Source organism: Vulpes lagopus, chromosome 13 (genome assembly GCF_018345385.1).
Source record: "Vulpes lagopus strain Blue_001 chromosome 13, ASM1834538v1, whole genome shotgun sequence".
Classification (NCBI taxonomy): Eukaryota; Metazoa; Chordata; class Mammalia; order Carnivora; family Canidae; genus Vulpes; species Vulpes lagopus.
The window spans coordinates 15,981,339-15,998,450 of NC_054836.1; the positions used below are offsets into that span (position 1 = coordinate 15,981,339).

Sequence of the window (17,112 nt, forward strand, 5' to 3'; positions counted from 1 at the left end):
GTAAACTCTGTTTATAATGCAGGGGTAGAAATGGCATTACTGTATCAGATACAAGTTTGGCCATACTTATCAAGATTTAATTCCTTAAGATTGTCAGCATACTGCTGTGTTTTATAGTATCTCTTTCCTACTTCATTGATGGTACTAGAGTTATACATGAGATTTTCTATATAGTATATACAAATTGTTTTATCTATACTAGTTTCTCATTTCATTAATGATTGTGATTTTGTCAGAATAATTATGGCTATCGTGACACTGCAGTTTCTCTTACTTATTTAGAATTACTAAACACCAATTGTATATAAATTGAGAAGTTACTTTTAGCTTGAGAGAATAAAACACTACAAAACATAAAAATTTATAACTCTTGTTTATATGTTACAGACTCTCTTTCTTTTTTTTTTTTAGGTTGATATTTTTGGATTTCAACTTTCTTCCCAAACTCAGTATAGAACTGCCTTTGAAACCATAATACTACTTACAAAAGTAGGTTTTCTGTTTTATTGTGTCTGTATTTGGTCTAATATATAACCATATGGAACTGTATTAAGTTACAGATAATTAGAATAAATACATATTCCACCTGTACTTTTTGAAGCTTTGAGGTCAAAAAATTATCTAACCTTGTTTCCTCCAGTCTTCTATATTAACCCACTCTTCAAACTATTACAACCAATGAAATCTTCCTTGATTCTTTTTTTTTTTTTTAAGATTTTATTTATTTATTTGAGAGAATGAGAGTGAGCGAGAATGAGAGAGCTCCAGAGAGGGGAGAGGCAGAGGGAGAGGGAGAAATACTCTCCACTCATCAGAGAGCCCAATGTGGGGCTCCATCCCAGAACCCCAGGATCATGACCTAGCCACCCAGGCATGCCAAAATGCTCCTTGATTCTAAATCCCTATTATATCCTTCTCAGACTTTATTGTGCTTGAACTTTAATACCTACTTTTTAGACTATTTCTCAGTCTATTTTTTATGCTCTTTCCTGTTCATTCTTTTTATTTAGCATTCAGTTACAGTTAATATACTTACGACTGCCAAATCTGTTTCTGATACCTAGATCTTTTGGTTATGCTTTAGACTAGCTGTCTAATGGATATCTTTCATTGGATATCCCATTAGGTTCTCCAATTTAATATGTATACAACTGAATTTTTTCTTTTTAACTCTTCATCCTCCCCAGAACTTTACTGGGTATGTGAATCAGAAGCCTGGATGTTGGTCTCGATTCTTTCTCACCGTCTGCATTAGCCTTGTCAGTTTTATATCCTAAATTTCTGAAACTCGTCTACTTGTCTTCATCCACACTGTTAAAATCATCAGCCCTTCTCACTAGAATGCTTTAACTCTTCCAACGTGGTCTCCTTGCTTCCAGTCTCACTTCAGTCCATTTTTTAAAATTGATATTGACTTGACGCATTAAGTTACATTATGTAAACACAGTGTGTGTAAACACAGTGCTTCAACAACTATACATCATGTTATGCTTACCACAAGTGTAGCTACCATCTGTCACCACACAATGCTATTATAATACAATTCTTGAGTCCATTTTTTTTAATGTGGCAACTAGAGTGATCTTTATGAAAGAACCAAGCAGATGTTTGTTCCCTGCTTAAAACACTTCAATGGTCCCCCACTGTTTTCAGGTTAAATTCTTGCCCTGAACATGGTTTTTGAGGTCTGGCAAGGGTTGGCTCCTACATAGCAGTCCATCTCTGCCCTTCCTGCCTTACTTTCTATTCTCAGCCCTATGATTTCTCTCTAACACAGCATCATGTCACTTACCTCCAGGACTTGTGTATCTTAAATCCTTGTCACTTTCTGTCCATTATGAATAATGCTCCTGTGAACATTTGAATACAGTTTTTTTGTATGAACATGTTTTCATTTATCTTGGGCATGTAGACCTAAGAGTAGAATTGCTAGCTAATACAGTCAACATGTAACATTTTGAGGAACTGCCAGGTTTTTATAGAGTGGCAGCATCATTGTACTATTTTATAATTGCACTAGCAATGTATGTGAAGGTTCCAATTTTTCCACATGAATGCCAACACTTGTTATTTTGTCTTGTGGTTTTTTTTTTTTTTTAAGATTTTATTTTTTTACTCGTGAGAGACACAGGGAAAGAGAAATAGAGATACACAGGGCAGAGGGAGAAGTAGGCTCCATGCAGGGAGCCCAATGCGGGACTCGATCCCAGGGCTCTGGGATCAAGTCCTGAGTCAAAGGCAGATGCTCAACCACTGAGCCACCCAGGCGTCCCTTGTCTGTGTTTTTTATTTTTGTTACCCTACTAGGCATGAAGTGGTATTTCATTATGGCTTTGACCTGCATTTCTCTAGTGACTAACTATGTTGAGCCTTCTTTCATATGCTAATTGGCCATTTGAATGCCTTTAGAGAAATGACCACATTCTTTGCCCATTTTTAAAAATGGGTTACTTGTGGGATGCCTGGGTGGCATAGTGGTTATATCTACCTTTGGCTCAGGGCTTGATCCCAGAGTCCTGGGAGAATCAGGGAGACTGATGGTGGGGGGACTCAGTCCCAGGAACCTGAGATCATGACCTGAGCCAAACTCAGATGCTTAACTGACTGAGCCATCCGGGTGCCCCTGTCTTCACTTTATGACTTTATGACTTTTTTTTAAAGATTTTATTTATTTATTCATGAGAGAGAGAGAAAGAGAGGCAGAGACACAGGCAGAGGGAGAAGCAGGCTCCATGCAGGAGCCCCACATGGGACTTGATCCCTGGTCTCCGGGATCACACCCCAGGCTGCAGGTGGCGCTAAACCACTGGGCCACCGGGACTGCCCTATGATATTTTTTAAAGCACAAAATTTTGTATTTTAATGAAGTTCTGTTTGTTTATTTTGCTTGTGCATTGATGTCATAGCTAAGAAACCATTGCATAGTACATGGTCATGAAGATTTACTCCTAACCACGCTTACTTTTTCCAAGAATAACACAAATAAAGCATTAAATTGTCATTATTTACTTGTGAATTTTATCAGTGTGCTTGATAGAAGCCAAAATACCCGTATTTGGCCTTAGGCACAAAACACCACATCTCTAGGATGTCATTTGAGTTAAAATATATTAATGCATGACCTAACCAGTAAGCATTTTATGAATTTTCTTTGTCACTTAATTTTGTGGCTGTTGAGATTTCTTGCATTTCAGAAATGGGAGTGGGCTTTAGATTACCCAGGCCTACCAAGAAAGATGTTACCAAATATGTAATCTATATAGATATTTTAATAAAATTATTTGGTTTTTCTTTTTTGATTTAAAGGAGTTGGAGTTGTACAAAGAGGAACTTCAGAGAAAACCTGCACTCCTGGCAGTTAATAAAATGGACTTGCCAGGTGCTCAAGATAAATTCCATATACTGATGCATCAACTCCAGAATCCTAAAGGTAAACCCATTTGTTCATTTAATGGCAGTTTAATGATTACCTATTGTGTTGAGAGAGTGCTGAGTGGTATAATCAATGGAAAAGAAACTTACATTTGCTACTCTTAAAAAAAAAATCATGTTTGAAGAAAGAACATATTATTATGAAATTTTAAATAACATTGTAACATAGTACTTACCAAGTTTCAGAATCATAATATGGATAGTAAGTTAGAGGAGACAAAAGAAAAAATCAGGCTTCATGAAGAAGTAAAATTTAAACTGGGCCTTTAAACAGTTAATGGAGGGGCCACCCAGGTGGCTCCACCTTCGGCCCAGGGCCTGATCCTGGAGACCCAGGATCAAGAGTAGTGTCCCATGAGTAGTGTCCCGCGAGTAGTGTCCCATAGCACTGGGCAAAGGTAGGTGCCCCTGGGTGTCGGTGCTGCGCTTGCGCTGTGCACTGATGCGCTGTACCCTAACAGTGGGTTGATCAGTCAGCCTCCCTTTCAGTGTGGGCTTCTCAAGGCAGGGACTGAGTGCTCCCACAATGTGCACCCAGCCCAGGGACAAAGTGTTAGACTTGGACCAGTTTGCAGGTGACTCCATCTCTGCTTGCATGAATAGGGTTGCAAAATTTGGAAAAACAAAACAAAAAGCAGGAAGCCCAGTTAAATGTGACTTTCAGATAAATTACAGATAATATTTTAGTGTAAGTCCCAAATGTTGCCCTGGGAGGGACGTGCATATATTAAAATTTAAATTTTATTTGTCCTTTATCTGAAAGTCACATTTAACTGGGCAACCTGTGTTGTGTCACCCTACTGGTCACGCCAGCTGAGGAGCCGGGTCCCACGAGTCCCATGTTCGGCTCCCTGCATGGAGCCTGCTTCTCCCACTGCTTATGTCTCTCTACCTCTCTCTCTGTGTCTCTCATGAATAAATAAATAAAATCTTAGAAAAAATAAAGAGTTAATGGGATTTGGATCAAAAGAGGAAAAAGTCAACATCTCAAAAGAATTTAAAGTAAATTCTTTCACTTTAACATACTTCAGAAGTTCTAGAACTAATATACCATAATGTAAAACCAGAGCAAATAGTTCTAAAGAAGTGTATATCTTTGCAATGTCAGCAAAGTACTCTGAAAAGTGCTAAAGAATTTGAATACCTATGTGTGTGTGACAGAATAACAGGTGCTGTTACTGCAAAAGGATCTATTTGTTTGAAATTTGCTCTTAAATGGACCACTTTGTGTAAAGGAACTTAAAGGGACTCTCCACAGTTTTGAATATTGAACTTTGCAGAACACTTCCTATCCTACACTAATGATGGTTTCATTTTTCTGAGTCTAGTAGAGGACCTCTTCACAAATGAGGAAGTTGAGTGGGTGGAAGGTGGCTAATATGTTTTTGAATGGTACTAACTTCTCTGTTTTTATCCCTTGGATAAAAATTGGGGAAATAAATTATAGTGTACTAGGACTAGCAGACAGCACCAGAAGATCCTTTCTCCCTCTCAAAAATCTTTGCCCTGTGTAATTTACATATTGGAGCTGTGCTTGAGTTCATAAATAACTTTCAGGATGTAAATGCTCCTGGAACTACTGAGTGCTCTTTATTCCTTAATGTTACTTGCTTTATGAGATTATTCATCTATTTGTTAGCTGGTCTTGCAGAAAGGGGAGTTTTCAGAGGAGGTATCAGAAGGGAGGATAACTCAAGAGTTTGTGCCTATTTTGGACTGTCATGAAACAAAATCTAGTGCCCTCAGTGATAATTCCTAAGTTAGCTTTTTTCAACTTCCTTAGCGGTGTGTGAATCTCAGAAACCAAGCTCCATGTTGACTTGTCCAGTTTCTCAGTCCAGCCTTTCCAGTTCATATCCATATTAACCCATCCCATCAGTTTGCCATCGACCCTTCCATTGTCTTGGAGGCAGGGAAGAGGAAACAGTAATATAATAGCTTTCTCCCCCTGTGGGGTGGTAGTATGGACTCATCTGAAATGACCTCCCCTTGAACTGTCCCCATACCCTTTTCAATTTTAGTACAGCTCTTAGCACCAGTGATAATAAGTCTGTAGTTTAGGGCAGCTGACGGCCACCTGTGTACTGATGCAAGCTACAATATCCCAAATCATGAATGATGCTACTTTATACATAAGTCTTTTAGAAACTCTGTTGCCTGACTTCATTGAACTCCTCCAAAAAAACCCAAATTTATTGCTTTTGTAAGTAAATCATGTATGATTTATCTTTTATTTATACTTAATTTGGTTTAAAATATATTCATCCTACAAATACTTACTTATCATGTGCCAAGAATCTTACCATTCTCATTTTTATTTTTTTATAATTTAATTTTTTTAAAGATTTTATTTATTTGAGAGTACAAGCTGGGGGATAAGTACAGGGAGAGGGAGAAGCAGACTCCCTGCTGAGCAGGGAACCCCATTCACGACTCCATCCCAGGACCCCAGGATCACGACCCAAGCCGAAGGCAGACACTCTACCTACTGAGCCACCCTGGCGCCCCAAATTCTCATTTTTAAAAACAAAAGTTTCTAAGAGCTTATTAATAAGGGAAGGAAAAAAATTAAAAATGCTAAGTTTTTAGTAGCTTGATTCGTAAGTCAAACCTCTAAGATAGTTTTAATTTACTTTCAAAGACAATGAAAATCAGCTTAGTTGTGTGTTCTTTGTTTCAGATTTTCTGCATTTATTTGAAAAAAACATGATTCCAAAGAGGACCATGGAGTTCCAACATATCATCCCCATTTCTGCAACTACAGGAGAAGGAATAGATGAATTAAAGAACTATATAAGAAAATCTCTGGATGAACATGCTAATCAAGAAGATGATGCATATCATAAGAAACAGTTGCTTAATTTACAGATTTCTAATACAGTATCTTATAGTCAGCCACCACCAGAGAGTCCTGTTACTAGCCCCAGATAGATGTAATTTTTTTTTTTAAGATTTTATTTTGTTTTATTTTATTCATTCATGATAGAGAGAGAGAGAGACAGAGACACAGCAGGCTCCATGCCGGGAGCCCGACGCAGGACTCGATCCCGGGACTCCAGGATCACACCTGGGGCGAAAGGCAGGCGCCAAACCCCTGAGCCACCCAGGGCTCCCCTGGATAGATGTAATTTAAATCTATTAAAAATGATACTAAAATTATGTTCATTTGTAAGTTTTTCCACAGACTTGTATTTTTTAGGAGGTTAGTTATTATTAACCTTCTGTATGATACCAATACCATTATTCAAGAACCATACCTTCCTTCTTGTTTTATAGTTAAGTGTATGGGTGATAAAAAACTGAGACCTAAAAATGACAACTCATAATTTTATGGACAATCCACCTATGATAAAACCCTCTGGTATTCCTATATTTATGATGTCTCTAGTGAGATCATTTAGAGAGAGAGAGAGAGAAGAGGATTCTCTAGCAACCAGGTTTTGTTCGTTTTTGAGTCTGTCATGTACCTGATTCTACTAAATATACAGTAGTACTCTTTTTTGGAAAACTCAAAAGCCTAAATTTCAACATATGTTTAGTGATAATAAAGATCACAGATAATATTTAGCAGAAACCAGCAGGTAGATGTTTGCAATTTCACCTTTTGGAAATTTTTCATTCTTAAGTATAAGTGTTTTTTTATGCTTTGTTGCAGACTGGTATATGTCTCATTTCCTTGCATTCAAATCTGTTTTGTTGCCTATTTTCATGGTTAGTGCAAACTTGAAACAATATTATCAATCATCAGTATATTCTCTCTTTTTTTTTAATTTTTATTTATTTATGATAGTCACACAGAGAGAGAGAGACAGAGACATAGGCAGAGGGAGAAGCAGGCTCCATGCACTGGGAGCCCGACGTGGGATTCGATCCCGGGTCTCCAGGATCGCGCCCTGGGCCAAAGGCAGGTGCTAAACCGCTGCGCCACCCAGGGATCCCAATCATCAGTATATTCTTAAGAGATTAAAACTTCTGAGTTTCAAAAAGACAAATTGGACATTTTCTTTTCCTAAGTTTTAGTATAAAATATGTATGTTCATTGTAAGAAATAAAATTTAAACCATGCAAACACCTGTAAAAAAAGTTCCCATCTTCCTACATTGGGCCCTCCAGTCCTTCCCGGACCACTGTTAATATAAGTTTTTATATACCTACAGAATTTTTTTTATTAGTTTATTTTTTTACCCAAATGAGTTCATTATATAAACCTTTTCTAAGTTGGATTTTTTAAAAAATAGTGGCAAGTTAATGAGCTTTTAAAACTTATTCTTCAAAGCTGGTTTTTTTTTTTTTTAAGATTTTATTTATTTATTCATGATAGAGAGAGAGAAGCAGGCAGAGAGGCAGAGACACAGGCAGAGGGAGAAGGAGGCTCCATGCTGGGAGCCCGACGCAGGACTCGATCCCAGGACACCAGGACCACACTCTGGGCCAAAGACAGGCGCCAAACTGCTGAGCCGCCCAGGGATCCCCTCAAAGCTGTTTTTAAATTATTACAAATTACTTTGGAATTTAAGGCTCAGTGAAGCCTTTGGCTATGAATATTAAATAAAAATGATGTCAATATTCTACTTAAATGTCTTCTGATGTGCCAATGTGAATGAGTTCTTACAAGTATTATTTCACTTTTGTTTTCTGTTCCCACTCCCACCTCACATTCTAGGCCCCAGATGAGTGGCTTTTTTTTTTTTTTTTTTTTTTTTTTGTATTTCTTTTTCCTTCATTGCCCAGGTATTTACTGAGTGTCTCCCATGTGTCAGGCACTGTGCAAGGCGCAGCATTTACAGTGTTGAAGAGCAGGCAGGACATGCTGCCCTTATGGATTTCACATTCAATAGCAGAAACTGCAGGGGATTGGAGTAGCCTGGTTCCACTTTACAACAAAGAAATAAGAATGAGGAGAGCATTCAGAATTTGAACATCTGTACTGATCATTGTGACCGTATTTTATATTGGATATGTTTAACATTTACAATTTAGGTATCCTTTTTCTCTTTTACTTTATTATTTCTTAAATATAAGCAAGTAGCAATGTGAGGACAATTTCATCAGGTGAATTTCTGAAGTTTTCACCCCATAATCTTATTTTCTGCTGTGGCAAAGAATAGTAGATCTGTGCTGAAAATTAAGAGGAATTATATCTTATTTGCACTGTCAGTAATGCCCTGGTTACTATTCTACAACTAACTTAAGCATTGTGTTACATAACTCAGTAAAATGTTCCATGAGTTGTATTTTCTAGTTACTGAAAGTTGATAGTTGATTTTTATTCTAAACGGAGAAAAACTGGATCCCTTTTTATTTTATAAAAAATGCATTTTAAAAACTTAAAAGATTTATTTTGAAATATACTAGCATTTCAGATGCCGTTTATTGGGTCTTTAAGCCAGTTTTTTTTTTTTTTTTCATTTTTACCTTTCAAAATACATATACTTTTTGGAAGACTTGATTTTTATATTAATTGAATAGCCAGGATGTCAGTGTACTATGTAAATTTTTAACAAATCCCAGTAGTTCTTGAAGAGCCTGCTGTGTCAGATTCACACAGCAGACACTATCAAGACACTATCAAGTAATTAAGTATATCATACTGTGAAGTTGGATCTGTGCTTCAAAGATTTCACCTATGAATAGAAATGTTCCAGGAATATATTATTTTTGTAATACATATCCGTATTATTTTTATAATAGCAAAATGAACTTTACGCAAAATTAACAGGGTTTTTAGATTTTATTTGAGAGAGAACGAGCAAGCAAGCACGACTGGGGGGAGGCACAGAGGGAGAGGGAGAAAGAAGGATAAGCAGACTCTGCACTGAGTGTGCAGAGCCCTATGCAGGACTTGATCTCACAACTCCAAGATCATGACTTGATTCGGAATCAAGAGTCCGCCACTTAGCGATTGAGCCACCCTGGAGCCTCTGTTTTCTTTTAAGTGGTAAACATGCATTATCTAATCAGAGGTATAAAGTCTTCATAATGGGAAAAATCAGTTCAAGGGTATCTTATTTTTCAGGCTTTATCTAGTTTTGTTGTAAAGTTATGTGCCTTACTTAAGTTCATTGTTCATTTGCTTTGGGAGGATGGAGTACAGAGATTCCTTTAAGAAAGTTAATGAAAGCTAAAAACGGGGCAGCCCGGGTGGCTCAGCGGTTTAGTGCCGCCTTCATCCCAGGACATGATCCTGGAGACCTGGGATAGAGACCCGCGTCGGGCTCCCTGCATAGGGTCTGCCTCTCTCTCTCTCTCTCTCTCTCTCTCATGAATAAATAAAAGAAAGAAAGAAAGCTAAAGATTTTTTCCTTGCCAAAGTGTACATAAACACATGGAGTATTTTCAAAGTAGTTTCATAGGGTTTGCAAAGTTCAGATAAAAAATTCACTTCACAAAAGTTAAGTTCCCTCTGGAAATTTGTAATATCATTAAATTACATTAAAAATAATATTTTGGGTGCCTTACTGGCTTAGTCAGTAAAACATGTGACTCTTGATCTCAGGGTTGTGAGTTAAAGCCCCATTTTAGACACAAAGCTTCCTTTAAATAAATAGGTAAATAAGTGACAGGTATTTTTAAAAAGCTTACAGAATTGCATTTTTTAAGTCTTTCAAACCAGCAGCATAAGCTCACAAACTATAGCTTAAAAATGAAATGAAAATTAGCAAGTCTAAATTGTAAACCTACATAGAAGACATCTTATTTCAAAAACATGGTAACATTTTGTTTGAAGACAAAGTTGTGACTTAAATTTAATGTATATTTTTAAACGCTTGAGTGTCTGAAATTTAGTTTAAATCTGCCTGTCCTTATGGAATAGACAAGTGAAACAAATCCAGAACTTTGAGTACATGGTCTATGCTGGCAATCATAATATCTAACAAGGTAATGTTTCCATGTGCTGGGCACTGTACTGGGTTGTTTACATACATTATCCGTTTTAAACACCACACTACATTGCCTTTTGGTCATTTATTAAGTTGGGTGGTTGGTACATGAATGTTTGGGGGTTTTTTGGTTTTTTTATTTGAGAGAGAGAACACAAGCAGGGACAGAGAGAGAAACAGGCTCCCCACTAAGAAGGGCACTGGATGTGAGGCTGGATCACTGAACTGAAGGAAGATGGTTAACAAATTGAGCCACCCAGGTACCCCTGTTTTGGGGGTTTTTAACCTTTTCGGGAGTCTCGTATTTTTTAATTTAAAAAAGTCTTTGCCCTATAAAAGTTTATACCTTGAGGATTAAGCCATTTAAATAAACACAGTTAACAAATGTTGGCAGACAATGTGCTGTAACATTTACTACAAAGTTAAGCAACAATGAAAAATTTACTTTTTTTTCTTTAGCTATCTCAAAGAAGCATTTTGTTTGTTTTGTGATTTGAGCTTGGCAAATAGAGGGAAAGTATCAGAGGAATCCCTTTGGCTTTAAGTGGGTATCACAAGCCAGCTGAAGGAAAAGCAAAGTCAATTAGGTAATAGAAATGAGAAAAGGAGAGAGAAAAGAAAAAAAAAATGCATGCATGTTGGAAAGTTGTAGTATTTCCCTGTGGGTAACTCAGGAATAACGTGGGTTATTGCCTCAGTTGGCTCTCAGAAGTATGAAAAAGCCAGGTGCAATTTCAACTACCATTTCTGACCATAACCAATCATTAGTTTTAGGGAGTTCTAACTTTTGTACTTTTACTGTATCTCATTATATGACTGTTGCTTAATTAATAGTTGTTGGGTGCTTGGAAGACTTCAGAGGAAGCAGTCACTTTTGTATATATCATTAGTGTGTTTATAATAGAAATTAATGTTTTTAAAATATTTTATTTATTTATTCATGAGAGACACACAGAGAGAGAGGCAGAGACACAGGCAGAGGGAGAAGCAGGCTCCATGCAGGGAGCCCGACGTGGGACTCTATCCAGGGTCTCCAGGATCAGGCCCTGGGCTGAGGGCAGTGCTAAATCGCTGAGCCACCCGGGCTGCCCATAGAAATTAAATTTGTTGGGTTGCCCCAGATACTAAGCCATGTGAAGCACAGCTATTATTTGAATCCTGTCCTCTGAAATACTTGTAATTTGAGGAACATCATATTCAGTTCATATTATAAAGTGCAGTTTATAGTATAATTAATTTTGGAGCAATATGTGGCAAAATTGGTTTTTTTTTTTTCAATTTAATTTACAAACTTTAAGTGATTGAAAGTTGAATGCGAAAGACAAAAGCTTCCTTGGTTCATGGTAGATATTTCAATATATTTTTCTGAGATTGCCAATATCTTCTGACCAGTGCTTTCATTTTCTTATTTATTATCAAACATTATTGGCATTATTCCAATTGACAAAAGGCTTTAGGAAGACCATGTAATTTTCTTATATTAAAAAGGATATGATTATAAATCTAAAATATGCCTTCAGTTTTAATTGTATATAGTTTGCTACAAATTGAGGGAGATTAAAAATACTTTAAATCAAGAGCAGGCATGGAGTAGAAGCTTCTGGCTTTGAATGGATTTGAAACATGATTAAATGATAGTAGATAAAAGCCTCTGGTCAACCAAATCCTAAAGGGAAGAAATAAGAATACTATATAATAATTGAGCCTCAGTTTCAAAAACAGATCTTACCATGAACTGGTACTACTTTGAGGTCAAGAGAAATTATAAGAATGATATAATGTGCACACATGGCCTTTCATATAAAAATAGAAACCAGAAAAACTCACCTGCTTTAAAGAACTACTAATGTCATAATGTCAAATTAGCACCACGTTTATCAAAAGTTTAGCATACAGGTTCATCTGTAAAAACTAAGTTAAAAATAGTGGTGGTGGAAGGAGAAGGTAATAGTCATGGTAAATTACAAAGATTTACAACACCTGAATACAATTACCGGCAAAACCCAATTATCCTAATGTATGCCAATTCTTTTGTACAATGCCCTTCCCTCCCTACCCTAGTCACCAATAACTTTATTAAGTAAGATTGGTAACGTGCAGCCATCCTGCCTCTTTTATAGTAGACAACAAAGTCCTATCCATTTTTAAAGTGACAGCTCACTGCTTGATTATGCAGAACGTGCTTCCCTTATTTCCTGTTTTAGTTTGCTAAGGCTACTGGAACAAAGTACCACAAACTGAGGAACTTGAACAACAGAATATATTGTATCACAATTCTGGAAACCAAAAGTAGGAGAGCAAAGTGCTGATAGGTGGTTCTTTCTGAGGGCTGTTGAGGGAGAATCTCTACCAGGCGCCAGCCTAGCTTCTAGTGGTTTGCTGGTCACCTTCAGTTGCTTATAGAAGCAACACCCAGTTTCTGCCTTCATCTTCACATGGGATTCTCCCTATGTGGTTGTCTCCAAATTTTTCCTTTTTATAAAGAAACAAGTCATGCTGGATTAAGGCTCACCCTAATGACCTCTTTTTAACTTGATTACTTCTGTAAAAACCCTGTCTCCAAAAAGGTTACATCCTGAGGTATGTTGAGAGAGTTAGGACTCCAGCATTGGAATTTTTAAGGAACACATTCTACCAATAACATTTCCCTATTTTTATCTCTATACTTCCCAACATCCCAATTAATAGATAGTCATTTATTATTTTTTATTTTATAGGCTCCTCTAAAAAATAGTATATGGGGAGGGGGGGCTTTGTTGTTTTTTTCTTCAAAGATGTATTTATATCAGAGAGAGAGTGCGCACATGCATGGGAGGTGAGTGGCCAGAAGGAGAGGAAGAGATAGAATCCCAAGCAGACTCCCTGCTGAGTGCAGAGCCCTTTATCTTGACCTGAGCCAAAATCCAAGAGTTGGATGTTCAACTGACTGAGGCACCCAGGCACCCCCAGATAGTGGACTTTGAAATACTATGGTGAGATATGACTGACACATAAAAAGGGAAATGATGTGCCAGTTAGTTTCCAATTTGGAGCTGATGTGTGTAATTTACAGAAGATGAAATTATTCAGAGGGGAAGGTAGGTAGGATTTTAGTGGTCAGAGAGGGTAGTAGGAAGACATTCCAACTTTAGGAATAGCTTCAATAAACATTTTGAGTAAGTAAAGTTTTAGCTGAAGAAACCCAAAATAAGGAGACTGCCCTGAATCTAAAGAGTTCTGAATGGTAACAGCAACCTTTTGGGAATATCCTCCACTTACTACTTCTGGATTTTGAGCACATTACTGAGTCTCAATTTTTTGTCATTAATACAGATTTATTGTGATTAAGTTAGATAATTCATGGAAAACATACTTGGAATATAATAAATACTGAATATTCTCTATTATTTTAACATTAACATATGAAAAGAAATTGTTGTACATATCTTAATGGGAAGAGTTAAGGACTTATTTTTTTTTAAAGATTTTATTTATTTGAGAGACCATGTACATGTGTCTGTGTGAGTGGGGCAGGCAGAGAGGGAGGGAGAGGAAGAGGGAAAGCAGACTGAGCTGAGTGCAGAGCCCAGCAAGGGACTCCACATGGAACTGGATCCTATGACCCCAAGGTCATGATCTGAGCCAAAACCAAGAGTCCAACTTTTAACTGAGCCATCCAGTCTCCCCAAGGTGAGGGGTTTAAATAGGATTGTGACAATTCTTTGTAGTGAATAAGGGGCAAATGGATATTTCAAAGGAAGAATCATTAGGACATGATTCCTAATTTGAGTAAAAGGTATGAAGAAGATAGCAGAAAAAGATAAAGGGGAAACCACTGACAAAATAAGGAATGATGGAAGACATAAGGAGTACAATTATTTGTATTCAGAGAATGCTGAAATTAGAGTAACAGTTGTTAATCATATGAGCTGGTGGGGTGCCTGGATGGCACTGAGCAGTGGTTAAGCATCTGCCTTTGGCTCAGGTTGTGATCCTGGGGTGCTGGGATCGAATCCCGTATCAGGCCCCATGTGGGAAGTCTGCTTCTCCCTCTGCATGTCTCTGCCTCTCCTGTGTCTCTCTCTTGAATAAATAAATAGAATCCTTTAAAAAAAATCATATGAGCTGGTAATTAAAAATAGTATTGCAGTTATGGAAGGTCTTGGCCAGACATGGATTTGAGGAGATAAAAATCTGGTTGCCCTCTGAAGAATTTTTTATTGATAGGGCCCCAGGACAGAGCCTTTTGATAATTGAGGAGTGAGGAGGAGGAAGTGAAAGCAACAGGTGGACAGGGAACAAATCAGATAAACTAGAAGAGAAGTAGAAATGTTGGTGTTTCCAAAAACAAGAAAGCAGAGTTGAGGAAAAAAAGAAGTGGTTGAAATTGTGCAATGTGGACCTGAAGGAGGTGGAAGAGAATGAGGACCAACAAGAGACCCTTGGATTCAACTAGAAAGAAGTTATTAGTGACTGTGGCAGGAAGAATAATGGTCCTGTAAAGATGTCCTAATCCTTATCTTGAGAATCTATGAATATACTGTTACATGGCAAGGAAGTGTTAAGGCTGCTCATCAGATGACCATAAAGTAGAGAAATTATCTATGCAGAAGAATGTCAGAGTGATGTAATTTCAATGTTGAAAGATTCAACCAGCTATGGCTGAGTTTGAAAATGGAATGGGTCCATAAGCCAAGAAATGAAGGTGTCCTCAGGAAGCTGGAAAAGACAAGGAAACAGCCTCCCCTGAAGCCTCCAGAAAAACCATGCAGCCCTGCCAGCACCTTTAGTTTAGCCCATTGAGATCTGTGTCAGGTTTCTGACCTCCAGACCTATAAGATAAGAAATTTGTATTTTAAGCCACTGAGTTTTCTGGTAATTTGGTACAGTAGCAATAGGAAACTAATAACAGTAAGTAGAACTTTGTAGAATTTTGTTGGTGGTGTACTGCAATGAATTTGTTTTAAGATATGACTTACTCCTTAATTAGCTGTTAAGAAAAAATGAAAAGCCAGGATTGTTAACTGCTGATCTATAGTCTTTTTTTAAAAAAGATTTTTATTTATTTATTCATGAGAGACATGGGGAGAGCGAGAGGCCGAGACACAGGCAGAGAAAGAAGCCGGCTCCCTGCAAGGAGCCTGATGTGGGACTCGATTCCAGATTCTGGGATCAGGACCTGAGCTGAAGGCAGACGCTCAATCACTGGGCCATCCAGGCATCCCTCTATCTTCTTACCTATAGTTATTCTGAGAATGATATTCCAGTAATCTAGTCCCACTAGGGTACATAAGTATTTTGTTCCATCTTTGCTAAACCAAAGACGAGGCTAACATTAGGTGTCAGCTTATCAATAAGCTGAGAAATAGTATTGCCATCCCTTCCTTCTGGTGCTGTTATTTTATCATTGTCAACTACATATACATGCAGCTAAAGTCAGCTAACCAGGTTAATTAATCAGTGACTGGGAAATTAATTATAAAATGATTTTGTACACAGTTACTGAATTCAATTCATTTTTATGGATGAAATTCAGAGCAAAGATGTGAGATATGTTGGTCATGTTGCTATTATCCATCTGGCTGGGCTGAGCTCAGAGATCCTTTTACCCCCAATCTCTGTCTCTGTCTCTGTCTCTCTCTCTCTCTTTGATGTTCTCTTTCTCTTAATTACATTTCTAGGTCTAGCTTTGGGATTGGATTACTTCAGACCTTCTATCCATCTTCAGAAACAGTATGGCAGATGAAAAGGTGCTAATAGGGCAGCCTGGGTGGTTCAGCAGTTTAGCGCCGCCTTCAGCCTAGAGCATGATCCTGGAGACCCAGGATCGAGTCCTGTGTCTGGCTCCCTGCATGGAGCCTGCTTGTGTCTCTGCCTCTTTCTGTCTCTCTCTCTCTGTCTCTCACGAATAAATAAATAAAATATATTTTTTAAAAAGAATAAGGTGGTAATAAGGGACAGATAGAAGACTTTTCTCCCTTTTCCATCACTAACAAAAAGCCCCTCAACACAAAATGAAAATTGGTAAACACACACACACACACACACACACACACACAACTAAAACAAAAATCAATGTCAGATACTGTTGTAAACTTCTCTATGTATAGTAACTCATTAAATCCTTATCATTATTTTTTGAGGTAGGTACATTATTATTGCAGCTAAGATCCTGAGCCACAAGGAGGTTACTTAACTTGCCCAAGTTAAATACAGGGCAGAGTGGGATGGGGGGGATAGGGATGCATGCAACTCTTTACTTCTGTTTAAAACTGTGGTGCTTTTTCTCAAACTTCTTATCTTGAAAAATTTTGAAGGTTCAGAGATTTGGAATAGTAAATGAACACCCATACACTTCCTCTCTCTAGATCCAACAATTGTCAACACTTGCCACATTTACTTTGTGCGTGTGATCATTTGAAATTAGTAGGCATCATGGCACTTCAGCAATCCTTTACATATGTAAAAGAAATCAGATCTGTCCTATACAAGACTTCTGAAACCTTAATTTTAACTCAGATATTCAGATAATGCAGTACCTCATATTTATGAGAAGCCACGAAGAAAGAGACAGGATAGTTGAAATTGTGCAGAAGAGTAAAGTTAGTTCAAATATCTAATAGCTAGTTACGAGCTCAGCGCTTTGCCTGTATTTAGTGCCTTAATTTTCAAGATAATTCTATGCTGTAGGTAATCTTACTATCTTCATTACAGATAATCTCAGAGGTAACTTGCCCAAGGCCACCTAACTAATATGTAGCAAAACCCCATATTAAACTAGGCAGTTAAATATATTTTAAAAATTTAAAACAAAGGATGC

The 17,112-nt window shown here is 37.5% G+C and overlaps 1 protein-coding gene across 2 annotated transcripts in view; it reads left to right on the forward strand.

The window, feature by feature from the left end:
* Nucleotides 1-11,822, forward strand: part of GTPBP10 (GTP binding protein 10) — a 31,768-nt gene extending 19,946 nt beyond the window's left edge. Inside the window, exons 8-11 of one of the 2 annotated variants that reach the window (XM_041728165.1) lie at nt 412-489; nt 3,307-3,430; nt 6,113-6,369; nt 8,125-11,822. In XM_041728165.1, the coding sequence (XP_041584099.1) occupies nt 412-489; nt 3,307-3,430; nt 6,113-6,363 (453 nt within the window). In that variant the 3' untranslated portion in view covers nt 6,364-6,369; nt 8,125-11,822. Of the gene's footprint in view, nt 1-411; nt 490-3,306; nt 3,431-6,112; nt 8,004-8,124 lie in introns of those variants that run through there. The other variant, XM_041728166.1, reaches the window with a different exon arrangement.
* Nucleotides 11,823-17,112: the final 5,290 nt, after the last annotated feature.